We start from the raw sequence: 15,176 nt of genomic DNA on the forward strand, positions 1-15,176 counted from the left end.
ACTTTTGATTGGAAATGCCATGCAGTAGTGCTGCAGGAGGAAGCCAGTAACTCCAAAAAATTCCCTCCAAATTATCAATATTTATGTATTTATTTTTCATTTTGCTCAGAATGACACTGCTGATTCCGACAATATGGACGCAATGTGAATTACAAACCAGTAACAGCAAAGTTAGTAAAAAACAACATTTGAGTCAGGGTCGCTGCTGCAAATTACTATTGATAAAGCTACCCAACAGTCATGAATTTATTACAAAAACTTGAATCAAAAAGCATAAGAAATAATGTTGCTAATAACATATAAGCAGGTATAATTATATCGACTTGCTCCAAAACGTTATTTGATGGTACAGAATAGAATTTCCTATAAACTGTGTCTTTCGAAGAAAGTGTACCAATTTCTTAATTCTTCTATTTTTCAGTGATGTGAAGTTGGACATCTTCAACTACGAGGAGGTGAAGAACTCCTCCAATGTGATGGGAGTCATCAGAGGCAGTGTGGAGCCAGGTAAGGCCAGTGACCATTACACGACATTTTACACCTCTTTGTGGACGCTCCGACGTGGTATCATTACGGTCCACAGATAGATACGTGATCTATGGAAACCACAGAGACAGTTGGGTTCACGGTGCTATCGACCCGAGCAGTGGGACGTCTGTCATGCTGGAACTAACACGGGTTCTTGGCAAGAAGGTCAAGCAAGGTAGGTAGTCTGTAAACGTGTTTGTTTACAAGGTTATGGGGACTGAGAGAAAGCTATTTCTTTTTGCTGCAGGGAAGTGGCGGCCTCGCAGGTCAATTATATTTGGAAGCTGGGGAGCGGAAGAGTTTGGCCTCATTGGGTCGGCAGAATACACAGAGGTGAATGTTTGACATGCAAAACTAATGAGAAACAAGTGCCCTCCAATGGAAACTTTTGTTGTCTTCAGCAATACTTCACCAAGCTCAGTGAACGCACCGTAGCTTACATCAACGTGGATATAGCCGTTTTTGGTAAGACGCTTTGTGTTCACAATATAAATCATTTTAGAACACTCACATACTCGCACAAGACACAACATTACATAGATACACTTGGACAATCCAGAATATGGTACAGTATATTGGTATATTGCAAATACAGTACACAATAATAAATTACTGTATATTGTCAAATGGGTGGCACGGCGGTCTAGTGGTTAGCGCACAGACCTCACAGCTAGGAGACCAGGGTTCAATTCCACCCTTGGCCATCTCTGTGTGGAGTTTGCATGTTCTCCCCATGCATGTGTGGGTTTTCTCCGGGTACTGCGGTTTCCTCCTACATTCCAAAAACATGCTAGGTTAATTGGCGACTCCAAATTGTCCATAGGTATGAATGTGAGTGTGAATGGTTGTTTGTCTATATGTGCCCTGTGACTGGCTAGCGACCAGTCCAGGGTGTTCCCCGCCTCTCGCCCAAAGACAGCTGGGATAGACTCCAGCACCCCCCTCGACCCTCATGAGGAAAAAGCGGTAGAAAATGAATGAATATTGTCAAATGAATACCTCTTTGTAAAGGTTAAAACTAAAGGAATATAACTACAATATACTGTACAACTGTATATGTGTATATATACTCAACAACGCAAGTATAAACGCAATCCTTTTGTTTTTGAGATGGACAATTTTTTTTGCTTTATTGGGGGTCTGGTCAATATCTGGTGTGACCACCATTTGCCTCATCCATACATCTATGAAGATCACCTCATGTTTCAGCAAGATAATGCACGCCCCCATGTTGCAAGGATCTGTACACAATTCTCGGAAAAACTGAAAATGTCCCTGTTCTTGCATAGCCAGCATACTTGTCACCGGACATGTCACCCATTGAACATGTTTGGGATGTGCTTGACCAGCATATACGACAGCGTATACCAGTTCCCGCTGTTATCCAGCAACTTTGCACAGCCATTGAAGAGGAGTGGACCAACATTCCACAGGCCACAATTGACAATCTGAAACACAATTCTTTTTTTTTTGTTTTCCCTCTCCCCAGCCAACACCTCTCTCCGAGCATCGGGAATGCCATCATTACAGAACGTCATCTTCACAGCTGCTAAACAGGTAAACGGTCTTACACAGGTGTCAGCTGCAGAATAAAATACAAATCTGTCTCACTCTGGAGAAGTGTTCTTCACAAGCTGTTAGAGGTCTGATGGTTTTGTGTGATCCTAAGTGTGTTTGTTGACCAGGTAAAGGCGCCCGGGCAGGACTCAATGTCAGTGTATGATAAGTGGATCCAGTATTCTAACAGAACTAGCCCCGTCTATGGACCTATTCCTTGGTAAGCAGTTAAAGCATCAAAAGAGGAAGTCTTTCATCTCAATCAATGTACTTCTTCTGTTTTTGCTTGTTTCCTTCAACAGGATGGGGTACCTGACAGGAGCTGGGAGTGATTATGCCCCCTTTGTCCATCACTTGGGAATCACTTCCGTGGACCTTTCATACACTTATGACAGGGTAAGGAAAACTTCCAGATTAAAAAAAAACATTACAATACACTGAAACATATTGAAATAATTCTTAAATGGTTCGTTGTGGTATTAAATAAAAGATCATGTAAATTATGTTAGTATTGTTCTAATCTGTCTTTTTTTTCTTCACACAGACTAAAACAAATGCCAGGATTTATCCAGCATACCACACAGCGTACGACACCTACGACTATGCCTCGAGATTCATTGATCCCGGTGCTGTATTGCGTATTGTTCTTCATGTTATTTTATAAGTCATCCTCCTGAAAGAAGTACCAGAGAGGGTGCCGTCACTTTGTGGGGCTAGGCACACAGACTACAGTGATTTGGAGCTATAACCTCATTAAAAATATACTGCAAACATATGGAATAATGAGGGAGGGGAAACGGTGTCTAATACTTTCTTCTGGTATGTGGGGAATAAAACACAATCTGATTGATTAAGTTAAGCGAACTTAAGTTCAATGATGGAACTTACTGTACTACATTACTACATTTCAGTTGCTCATTTTGCTGCATCTAAATCATGGATTTTGACCAAACTAAGTCCTTCTGCGAAAGGATCTGTGTTATGTGTAAGATCCGTCTCCAGTTTGGAGCATGTTTGTGACAATTTAAGGCAGGAGTGCTCATTACGTCGACCCCGATCTACCGGTAGATCACCACGTCACATTAAGCTCCCTTCCTGTTTCAGTCTTGCTCTCCTGATGTATGATCTCCCTGCAGATTTGTGACTGACTGATCTGCTACGTGTTCCTTCCTGGTAGGGTTCTACACACATCAGGCCGTCGCCAGAACTGCAGGGAGCATCCTGGTTCGACTGGCTGACAGTCTGGTGTTGCCTTTGAACTGCAGTGACTATGCTGAGAGTTTGGAGGACTACCTTGACTTAGCACTGAAACTGTATGAAACAGAACTACGTGCTAAGAATATCTCCATGGGTAAGGACTATCACTCAATAGAGGAAGGTTTGTGAAAATTAGTAAATGCATCTGTATTACATTCCAGAACCGTTAAAGCGAGCAGTTGCCAGCTACCGCAGTGCTGCTACCCGTTTAGATCAAGTCATTGGAAGCTCAGATTTGGCGAATGAAACGTAATATACAAATACATATAGTTTACATACTGTAGAGTTATGTATAATTTCCTCTGCCCCCTTGCAGATTTAACAATGACTCCCCCTGTCTCACCTGTTTCAGGCCACTGAAAGTGCGGAAGATCAATGATCAGCTTATGTTGCAGGAACGGGCTTTCTTGAACCCTCTGGCATTCCCAAATAAATATGGATACAGGTTAGGAAAAACAGTTAATGTTTGTATTATAGATAATAACACAGAAAAATACATCATATTTTTTAACAACTGCATCATTTTAATTTACAGGCATGTTATATGGGCCTCAAGCGACACCGGCGCAAGGACCTTCCCTGGTTTAAGTGACGCCTGCTCCAGAGCCATGTCGTCGGGAAAACCTAACGCCTGGGCTAAAGTACATTACCATGTGTCAGTAGTCAGCCAGGCCATAGAGGGCGCCGCACACATGATGCTCGATGTTATATAGACAAAGAACCAACAACTGTCATGTGAGCTCTCACAAATGCAAAACGTTCTCTGCATTTTGTGTGTCTTTTTGTATTTTTCCATTGAATTCCATGATTATATTTCAGGGATTTAAACGTTTGAAAGCCAGTATGTTTACATGGTATCATTTTTTATATTGAAAAACATCCAAAACCTTTTATAATGAGAAGAAAAACGCAACCCAATCCAGAAAACCCTACAGTCACACACATTTTTATTCAGAATGTAAATCCCTTTGTGGTAGACAATTTGATAAGCATCTACATCCATGAGTAGTAGCAAGAGGCAGGGAGTACTTTCAATGTTAGTGCAGAGCTGTCAACATATACACATTTATAGTACTCAACATGCAATTTGACTCTTGAATATGTGTCTATGTTCTCCAATCTGTTGCATTTTCCTGGCAACGTGTTGCACTTTGTTCAACGGTCCTTGAATGCACCATCTGTGAGAATACATAAAGATAAGATCTGACGACCGTGTTGACTGCTAGTGTGTGTAGTTGTACGGTGCACTTCTCTGAAAAACTAACTCTAGTCTCGTACTGATGGATGGTGGGTCTGTATTCATTTCCTGCTTTTAAATTGATGTCGTCCCTGTTTTAGTTTTACACAATAAATAGAAACACACATTCATTATTTTGGTAAAAAGGCTCTTGTGCAGAAAACAGTAAAAAAGTGTGATTTTGCTGCATGCTTTGAATGGGCAAAAGTATGCCATCTGGTGGACGGGATCATTCCTTGTTTATCACGGTTAATTGGTTCTGCGAAGTAGTATTCAATATTAATACACAGAACATTTTCATAGTTCAAGAGTATAGAAAACCTGCTTTATACTTTCTCACTACAATACCATTATTAGAGCCCTGTTGACATGAAACAACACAGTAAGAGTCCCATTTACACTCCTATTATTGTTTCCACCACATTATGATATGGCCATGGCTTTAAGTATTAGCAGGCTACAGAGCTAACTAGGTCGCCTCCAATTTACATACTGTATTCTAAAATTAAAGGGGACCTCATACACTCATTTTCAAGCTTTTGTGTTGAGTTTTGGATTCCTATAGAGCAGCGACACATGATAACCCACACAGAAAGCTTTCTAAATCTTCCAGATCTCTGCACGTCTTCCTGCAGTGTTTCCTGCATTCTGCTGAAACTCCCGGCCCTCCTCCAGGCACGCCTTATGCCGAGCCCATTCTACTGTGATTGGTCACACTCCCTCCGCATGCTGTATAATCACTATATGCACACACAGCTTGAGCCTAGGCATGCCCATATAAGGAAGTCCGGGTTATTGAGAATATTTCTAAAAACAAAGTCTCAAGAAACAGGTATTTCTTGCCAGTCGCAAAGTTTATTGTTATTTACATAGACTTTCCCCTGTCATTAAATACCCCACCATCCTTCTCTCCCCACCATCATAACCTCCCCTCCCTCCCCATTTCCTCCCTCTCTCAAGTCACCAATAACAGGAGAGAAAGGTCGTCGGGCAGAAAAAAACACACACACACTACTTACTTTGTGCAGCATATTGCTTCTTAAGACATTTGCGAAAAAAATCCATAAATTACAAATACTACTGTTTTTTTTCCTGTTTCGGTTTTCTGTTCTGAACAGAATCTAAAAAAATAAAATCTTTTAAAAAACAAAAATAGCACAGTGTCCCTCAGTCTGGCTACATATCAGGAAGTGGATTTGCATTTTTTATGTGTGTGTTTGAGAACTGGAATTTTAGTGTCTGCTGGTTGCGTCTGATTTATTATTATTAATAACTAATGTGCTGCTTGTTGTTACATGTGCAGGCAGAGTGAAGGACAGTGTGATACGGCACTCGAGGAAAAACTCAGGTGTTGTAGTCACAAGGCATGCAAGTTAAAAGTGAGATTCACCACCATGTGTCTGTGCATGAGTCTCCATTCAGTCAGGGGTGTGTTGTGTGTGTGTGTGTGTGTGTGTGTGTGTCATGTTTGTGCATTTATACAGACCAACGGTATTGTGTTACGACCCACACTGGATCAAAAGTGTATATCTTTGTAGGCATTTGGCTTTCCTCATCAAGTCTTTGTAGTCTGTTTGGCTCCCTCCTTTTAGGAAGCGCAGGTATTCTTTTTTTGAGGGGGGGGGGGTGTCACACACGTGAGGAGTATTTAGGGTTACTTGGCACCTCGGTGAAAGATTTCAGCTCATAAGGAATACCCGTGTCCACTTCGACGGGTTTACGGGAGAATAGCAGCCGGATATCGTTGTGCAAATAGATCTTCCCAGATTTGGAGCTGTGGAATCTGAATGGAGAACAAAAGGAAAATGGTTGAAGCATCGCTTTTATCTACAACCTGCATACAAAATGGTGAAAATGTCTCAAAAGAGGTAGCTTTACTATGTTGCCTGTGCTTCAACACATGGCAGAGCTGTTATTAAACCCCCAGTCGTAGAAGGTCAATGGAGGACAATCTGAGGGAGTCCCCTATAAAGGGTAAACTGGCCTTGCGTCATCAATATTATAATATGTGTACATAAGCAAGTAGTATCTTATATCAACTTAAAACTGCACTCTGGTCTTGTGTAAGCACTCTCAAATCCCCTTAAATAACTTAACATATTTCCAACAGTGGACTACTTTAAATACCTGAGATGTATCAGGTAGCAGAGAATCTTCCTGCTCTCTAGCAGCCCGCTCCCCGTCGACCCGTGTTTCTTCCCCTCCGCCTCCTCCTCCACGGGCATCAGGAAGATGCGATGACGCAGGAAGGTCATATGATTGGTGGGCATGTCATCAAAGTTGTACGTCACCAGGAACATCTTTACCACAGTTTTGTTGGGGTTAAATAAGGTCTGGAGAGGAGAGAGGAGATAGTTTGACTCCAATGGAGGAGAGGTTAGGGTCCTAATGAGAATAAATATAATGTTCTGTATTACTTTTCTGTTGAATCTAGGTCCATGCATTAATTAAAGCACTGTAAATAGGATGAAGCGGGTTATTTTAGGAAAACCTGGCTATTTCCTTAGAGTGACGTGGGCATAAAGATGAGATTACCACTTGAATGGTCCCTGCTTTGGGTATGCTGTAGCCTTTCTTGCCAAGATGCTCCAGGGAGATCAGACCCTGCAACAGTAATGATTCAATACCCTCCATCAGTATTTGACACACTTCATTGCAGGGGTGGGCAAACTTTTTCACTCACAGGCCTCACCCAGTTAAACATATAAGAACGACATACTTGCTCACGGTGCAACTAAACTAAAAAGCCACACATCCACAGCAAGTTAACACATCACATTAATACTACCCGAGTGATAAACAAACCTACTTCCAAATGCCTGCAAGGCATGCTGGGTAGTCCAGCTGCAACAATAATATGAACGATGAACTATAAATCATTGGATATCAAGGGTTTATTAACTCCTGCTTTCCAGAGTTATTCTGAATTTTACATTTCCACAAATGCAGAGTTATTATCGTATTTTAGGCAAAACAAGATATTCACAGATCAGCTTTGACTTTGGAAAACAGTGAGGGACATTTTTGCCTCTTTTTTCATATGTTGCGGATCGAACCACTAACTGTTTGGTTCAGGGTTGTGTCGGTCCGTCCAGTTACTCGAATAATCGAAACAGGCTTCAGATTAATCAAGAAAGAAAATTAAAACTGCAAGCAGTGATGAGCGGGCTCGAGCACCCCGACGCGGTCGGGGGTACGCGCGGGTCGGGGGTACGCGCGGGTCGGGGGCGGGCGCGTGTCCGGACCGGCGCGCGGACGCGCCGTACGAAAAACCGCGGCGATGGGATAAGCGGTAAGGGAGTTACGGCACTTGCAATTTTCCGCCAGGAGGGGGCGACGCCGGCGGCGAGGCGGGTGCGCGGTCACGTCCCGTCCGACGCTCCGAACAGCCATAAAAAAATTAGCGACGATCGGACCGTGCGGTAGGTACTTGTGGCGGATATACGTTTCCGCCTGTGGGTGGCGCTATACAGTCTATGCGCCCACATGTTAACGGACCGGAGGGTACCCCGTACCACCAGAAAAAATTAGGTGCCGATCCGACCGTGCAGAAGGAAGTTACGGCAGATATACATTTCCACCAGTTGGTGGCGCTATAGCGTATGTCCACACACTGTCATAGACCAGAGGGTACCCCGAACCACCGGAAAAAAATTCGGGCAGATCCGACCATGTGGGAGGAAGTTACGGCAAATATACATTTCCACCAGTTGGTGGCGCTATAGAGTCTATGGACACGCAGATTCAAAGAGTGGAGGGTTACCCGACCGACCAAAAAAAATTTAGAGACGATCCGACCATGTGGAAGGAAGCTATGGTTGTATACATTTCCGCCAGTTGGTGACGCTATAAAGTCTATGTACACACACAGTCATAGACCAGAGGGTACCCCAGACCACCAGAAAAAATTTGGGACCGATCCGACCATGTGGAAGGAAGTTACGGCAGATATACATTTTCACCCGTTGGTGGCGCTATAGAGTGTATGTACACACCCAGTCACCGAGTGGAGGGTGACCCAACCCAGCAAAAAAAATTTGGGACCGATCCGACCATGTGGAAGGAAGTTACGGCTGATATACATTTCCACCAGTTGGTGGCGCTATAGCGTATGTACACACACTGTCATAGACCAGAGGATACCTTGAACCACCAGAAAAAAATTCGGGCAGATCCGACCATGTGGGAGAAAGTTACGGCAGATATACATTTCCACCAGTTGGTGGCGCTATACAGTCTATGTACACACACAGTCATAGACCAGAGGGTACCCCAAACCACCAGAAAAAATTTGGGGCCGATGCGACCATGTGGAAGGAAGTTACGGCAGATATACATTTCCACCAGTTGGTGGCGCTATAGTGTATGTACACACACTGTCATAGACCAGAGGGTACCCCAAACCACCAGAAAAAAATTAGGGCAGATCGGACCAAATGGGAGGAAGTGACGGCAGATATACATTTTCACCAGTTGGTGGCGCTATAGAATCTATATACACACACAGTCACAGACTGTAGGGTGACCGAACCCACCCAAAAAAATTTGGAGACGATCCGACCATGTGGAAGGAAGTTACAGGTGATATACATTTCCACCAGTTGGTGGCGCTATACAGTCTATGTACACACAGTATAACAGACCAGAGATTGACCCGACACACCAAAAAAAATTTCAAGACAATCTGACCATGAATCAGGAAGTTACGGCAGGTATACATTTCCACCAGTTGGTGGCGCTATAGAGTCCATATACACACACAGTCACAGACTAGAGGGTGACCGAACCCACCCAAAAAAATTTGGAGACGATCCGACCATGTGGAAGGAAGTTTAGGCAGATATACATTTCCACCAGTTGGTGGCGCTGTGTTTTGAACATGGGTTCTGGAGCGTTAGGTGCGTCCTGTCATGATAGACTTCTCCACCGAAAATCATAGTGATACGTGCAACGGGTGGCGAGGGATAATGAATTGAAACTTCTAGGTGGCGCTAGTGTGTCAATTTAGATTGGTGTCACATGGGAGCACCACCAGGGCGCTCAGGCCTGGATTCTGACCTTACGTGTAAGATTTCAGCAGCCTGTGACCTTCTGCGGGCGAAATATGAGCCTTCGATGGTCAATGGCGAAGGCTGACCATTCGCCGTGGCCACGCCCACCACATGTGCTTTACACACATCACTGTCCATCAACTGACATCATCAGTCTGTCAGTCAAACTGTGTATTGACTTTGATGTACATTGCTTCAAGGCAAGGCCAGACACCAGGCAGGGCCAGATAAGGTAAAAGTTAAGGTTAAAGTAAAAGTTTGGTGGCGTGCCACGCCCACATCCTAAATAGCAGCCCAAAATCCTTCGCAATTTAACGTGGGCCATCCGTCTAGTGTCGGTTGATGCTACAACGGACTCATTCGGTCAAACCCCCTAGGAGGAGTTCGTCGAGATACGACCCCTACATCCTCCCCCAAATGGCCGCCGCCACCTAAAATGGCCGACTTCCTGTTGGTTTTTGAACATGGGTTCTTGAGACTTTTTTGTGCGTCCTGTCACGAGTGATGTCTCCTCCGAAAATCATGCCCATACGTGCAACGGGAGGCGAGGGATAATTATTTTAAAACTTGTAGGTGGCGCTAGTGAGTCAATTTGGCTTGGTTTCAAATGGGGGCCCCACCAGGGCCTTCAGGCCTGGAATCTGCCCCCCCTTATGAGTTTTCAAGCACATGCGACCTTCTGCGGGCGAATGATGACCCTTTCTTTGTAAACGGCGAGGCCTGAGCATTCGCCACCAGGCCACGCCCACCACGTGCGCTTTTCCTGCATCATGGTCCATCAACAGGCTTCACCAGGCTGTCAGGCAGTGACCTTGTGACCTCGGTGTTCATCTGATGAATCTCCTGCCAGAAAAGGCCTCATGTAGATGACACGCCTTTAGCCTGTCGCCAATAGGTGGCGCTGCGACGAAATCAGGAAGTGACCTACGGGGACCTTCGGGGCGGGGCCATGATCACATGTACCAAGTATGATGAAGATCTGACCATGTGGAGGCAAGTTATTCACGTCTACAGTTACGCTCAGCGTGCAAGGCCCGGGCAGATGAAAAAGGGCAAAATTTGGGGGCGTGCCACGCCCACATCGTATGGAATATCCCAAAATCCTTCGCAATTTAACGTCGGCCAGCCGTCTAGTGTCCGTTGATGCAACAACGGACTCATTCGGTCAAACCCCCTAGGAGGAGTTCGTCGAGATACGACCCCAACTTCTGGCCCGAAAAAGGCCGGCGCCATCCAAAATGGCCGACTTCCTGTTCGTTTTACAATATGGGTTCTTGAGACTTTTTGGTCCGTCCTGTCACGATAGACGTCTCCACAAAGTTTCGTGACGATAGGTGAAACTGGTGTCGGGGGCCAATTTTTTCAAAAATAAAAGGTGGCGCTAGAGAGTCAATTTTGGAACATTGTTTTCGGGACCCCCACCAGATCGAAATTTTCGGCAGACCTGACGCGCTTGCAAAATTTGGTGAGTTTTCGGGCATGTTCAGGCCCTCAAAATGGCCGTCGAATCGGCAGAATAATAATAATAATAATAATTAAAACTGCAAGCAGTGATGAGCGGGCTCGAGCACCCCGACGCGGTCGGGGGTACGCGCGGGTCGGGGGCGCGCGCGTGTTTGGACGGGCGCGCGGATGCGCCGTACGAAAAACCGCGGCGATGGGATAAGCGGTAAGGGAGTTACGGCACTTGCAATTTTCTGCCAGGAGGGGGCGACGCCGGCGGCGAGGCTGGTGCGTGGTCACGTCCCGTCCGGCGCCCCGAACCGCCATAAAAAAATTTGCGACGATCGGACCGTGCGGTAGGTACTTGCAGCGGATATACGTTTCCGCCTGTGGGTGGCGCTATACAGTCTATGCGCCCACACGGTAACGGACCGGAGGGTACCCCGAACCACCAGAAAAAATTAGGTGCCGATCCGACCGTGCGGAAGGAAGTTACGGCTGATATACATTTCCACCAGTTGGTGGCGCGATAGCGTATGTACACACACTGTCATAGACCAGAGGGTACCCCGAACCACCAAAAAAAAATTCGGGCAGATCCGACCATTTGGGAGGAAGTTACGGCAGATATACATTTCCACCAGTTGGTGGCGCTATAGAGTCTATGGACACACAGATTCAAAGAGTGGAGGGTGACCCGACCGACCAAAAAAAATTTAGAGACGATCCGACCATGTGGAAGGAAGTTACAGCTGATATACATATCCACCAGTTGGTAGCGCTATAGAGTCTATGTATACACACAGTCATACACCAGAGGGTACCCCGAACCACCAGAAAAAATTTGGGACCGATCCGACCACGTGGGAGGAAGTTAGGGCAGATATACATTTTCACCAGTTGGTGGCGCTATAGAGTCTATATACACACCCAGTCACAGAGTGGAGGGTGACCCAACCCAGCAAAAAAAATGTGGAGACGATCCGACCATGCATAAGGAAGTTACGGCAGATATACATTTTCACCAGTTGGTGGCGCTATACAGTCTATGTACACACACAGTCATAGACCAGAGGGTACCCCAAACCACCAAAAAAAATTTGGGACTGATCCGACCATGTGGAAGGAAGTTGCGGCAGATATACATTTCCACCAGTTGGTGGCGCTATAGAATCTATATACACACACAGTCACAGACTGGAGGGTGACCGAACCCACCCAAAAAAATTTGGAGACGATCCGACCATGTGGAAGGAAGTTACAGGTGATATACATTTCCACCAGTTGGTGGCGCTATACAGTCTATGTACACACAGTATAACAGACCAGAGATTGACCCAACACACCCAAAAAAATTTCAAGACAATCTGACCATGAATCAGGAAGTTACGGCAGATATACATTTCCACCAGTTGGTGGCGCTATAGAGTCTATATACACACACAGTCACAGACCGGAGGGTGACCGAACCCACCCAAAAAAAATTGGAGACGATCCGACCATGTATAAGGAAGTTACGGCAGACATACATTTCCACCAGTTGGTGGCGCTGTGTTTTGAACATGGGTTCTGGAGCGTTAGGTGCGTCCTGTCATGATAGACGTCTCCACCGAAAATCATAGTGATACGTGCAACGGGTGGCGAGGGATAATGAATTGAAACTTCTAGGTGGCGCTAGTGTGTCAATTTGGATTGGTGTCACATGGGAGCACCACCAGGGCGCTCAGGCCTGGATTCTGACCTTACGTGTAAGATTTCAGCAGCCTGTGACCTTCTGCGGGCAAAATATCAGCCTTCGATGGTCAATGGCGAAGGCTGACCATTCGCCGTGGCCACGCCCACCACATGTGCTTTACACACATCACAGTCCATCAACTGACATCATCAGTCTGTCAGTCAAACTGTGTATTGACTTTGATGTACATTGCTTCAAGGCAAGGCCAGACACCAGGCAGGGCCAGATAAGGTAAAAGTTAAGGTTAAAGTAAAAGTTTGGTGGCGTGCCGCGCCCACATCCTAAGTAGCAGCCCAAAATCCTTCGCAATTTAACGTGGGCCATCCGTCTAGTGTCTGTTGATGCTACAACGGACTCATTCGGTCAAACCCCCTAGGAGGAGTTCGTTGAGATACGACCCCTACATCCTCCCCCAAATGGCCGCCGCCACCTAAAATGGCCGACTTCCTGTTGGTTTTTGAACATGGGTTCTTGAGACTTTTTTGTGCGTCCTGTCACGAGTGATGTCTCCTCCGAAAATCATGCCCATACGTGCAACGGGAGGCGAGGGATAATTATTTTAAAACTTGTAGGTGGCGCTAGTGAGTCAATTTGGCTTGGTTTCAAATGGGGGCCCCACCAGGGCCCTCGGGCCTGGAATCTGCCCCCCCTTATGAGTTTTCAAGCACATGCGATCTTCTGCGGGCGAATGATGACCCTTTCTTTGTAAACGGCGAGGCCTGAGCATTCGCCGCCAGGCCACGCCCACCACGTGCGCTTTTCCTGCATCATGGTCCATCAACAGGCTTCACCAGGCTGTCAGGCAGTGACCTTGTGACCTCGGTGTTCATCTGATGAATCTCCTGCCAGAAAAGGCCTCATGTAGATGACACGCCTTTAGCCTGTCGCCAATAGGTGGCGCTGCGACAAAATCAGGAAGTGACCTACGGGGACCTTCGGGGCGGGGCCATGATCACATGTACCAAGTATGATGAAGATCTGACCACGTGGAGCCAAGTTATTCACGTCTACAGTTACGCTCAGCGTGCAAGGCCCGGACAGATGAAAAAGGGCAAAATTTGGGGGCGTGCCACGCCCACATCGTACGGAATATGCCAAAATCCTTCGCAATTTAACGTCGGCCATCCGTCTAGTGTCCGTTGATGCAACAACGGACTCATTCGGTCAAACCCCCTAGGAGGAGTTCGTCGAGATACGACCCCAACTTCTGGCCCGAAAAAGGCCGCCGCCATCCAAAATGGCCGACTTCCTGTTCGTTTTACAATATAGGTTCTTGAGACTTTTTGGTCCGGCCTGTCACAATAGACGTCTCCGCCAAGTTTCGTGACGATAGGTTAAACTGGTGGCGGGGGCCAATTTTTTCCAAATTAAAAGGTGGCGCTAGAGAGCCAAATTTGGAACATGATATTTGGGACCCCTAAAATATCAAATTTTTCGCCAGACCTGACGCGCCTGCAAAAATTGGTGAGTTTTGGGGCATGTTAAGGCCCCCAAAAAGGCGATCATTTCGGGAGAATAATAATAATAATAATAATTAAAACTGCAAGCAGTGATGAGCGGGCTCGAGCACCCCGACGCGGTCGGGGCTACGCGCGGGTCGGGGGTACGCGCGGGTCGGGGGCGCGTGCGTGTTCGGACCAGTTGGTGGCGCTATAGAGTCTATGTACACACACAGTCATAGACCAGAGGGTACCCCAAACCACCAGAAAAAATTTGGGACCGATCCGACTATGTGGAAGGAAGTCACGGAAGATATACATTTTCACCAGTTGGTGGCGCTATAGAGTCTATGTACACACCCAGTCACAGAGTGGAGGGTGACCTAACCCAGCAAAAAAAATTTGGGACCGATCCGACCATGTGGAAGGAAGTTACAGCTGATATACATTTCCACCAGTTGGTGGCGCTATAGAGTCTATGGAGACGCAGATTCAAAGAGTGGAGGGTGACCCGACCGACCCAAAAAAATTTTAGAGACGATCCGACCATGTGTAAGGAAGTTACGGCTATATACATTTCCACCAGTTGATGGCGCTATAGAGTCGATGTAAACAAAGAGTCATAGACCAGAGGGTACCCCAAACCACCAGAAAAAATTTGGGACCGATCCGACCATGTGGAAGGAAGTTACGGCAGATATACATTTTCACCAGTTGGTGGCGCTATAGAGTCTACGTACACACACAGTCATAGACCAGAGGGTACCCCAAACCACCAGAAAAAATTTGGGGCCGATCCGACCATGTGGAAGGAAGTTACAGCTGTTATACATTTCTACCAGTTGGTGGCGCTATAGCGTATGTACACACACTGTCATAGACCAGAGGGTACCCTGAACCACTGGAAAAAAATTCGGGCAGATCCGACC

General features: G+C 46.1%; 2 protein-coding genes across 5 annotated transcripts in view; one reads left to right on the forward strand and one right to left on the reverse strand.

Annotated features, from left to right (window-relative positions):
* Positions 1-5,714, forward strand: part of naaladl1 (N-acetylated alpha-linked acidic dipeptidase like 1) — a 9,582-nt gene extending 3,868 nt beyond the window's left edge. For both annotated transcript variants that reach the window (XM_058069963.1, XM_058069961.1), the window contains 12 exons: positions 422-507; positions 584-703; positions 776-861; positions 930-993; positions 2,018-2,085; positions 2,214-2,305; positions 2,388-2,481; positions 2,630-2,711; positions 3,263-3,436; positions 3,504-3,591; positions 3,695-3,787; positions 3,878-5,714. In XM_058069963.1, coding sequence (XP_057925946.1) covers positions 422-507; positions 584-703; positions 776-861; positions 930-993; positions 2,018-2,085; positions 2,214-2,305; positions 2,388-2,481; positions 2,630-2,711; positions 3,263-3,436; positions 3,504-3,591; positions 3,695-3,787; positions 3,878-4,055 — 1,225 coding nt within the window. In that variant the 3' untranslated portion in view covers positions 4,056-5,714. The remainder of the gene's footprint in view (positions 1-421; positions 508-583; positions 704-775; positions 862-929; positions 994-2,017; positions 2,086-2,213; positions 2,306-2,387; positions 2,482-2,629; positions 2,712-3,262; positions 3,437-3,503; positions 3,592-3,694; positions 3,788-3,877) is intronic.
* The window catches only part of LOC131127753 (atos homolog protein B), a 54,889-nt gene continuing 45,224 nt past the window's right edge, over positions 5,512-15,176 (reverse strand). For 2 of the 3 annotated variants that reach the window (XM_058069964.1, XM_058069965.1), the window contains 3 exons: positions 7,115-7,183; positions 6,707-6,912; positions 5,512-6,362 (listed from right to left, as the gene is read on the reverse strand). In XM_058069964.1, coding sequence (XP_057925947.1) covers positions 6,209-6,362; positions 6,707-6,912; positions 7,115-7,183 — 429 coding nt within the window. In that variant the 3' untranslated portion in view covers positions 5,512-6,208. Of the gene's footprint in view, positions 6,363-6,706; positions 6,913-6,996; positions 7,035-7,114; positions 7,184-15,176 lie in introns of those variants that run through there. The other variant, XM_058069966.1, reaches the window with a different exon arrangement.

The sequence above is a fragment of the Doryrhamphus excisus genome, chromosome 4 (assembly GCF_030265055.1).
Source record: "Doryrhamphus excisus isolate RoL2022-K1 chromosome 4, RoL_Dexc_1.0, whole genome shotgun sequence".
Taxonomy (NCBI): Eukaryota; Metazoa; Chordata; class Actinopteri; order Syngnathiformes; family Syngnathidae; genus Doryrhamphus; species Doryrhamphus excisus.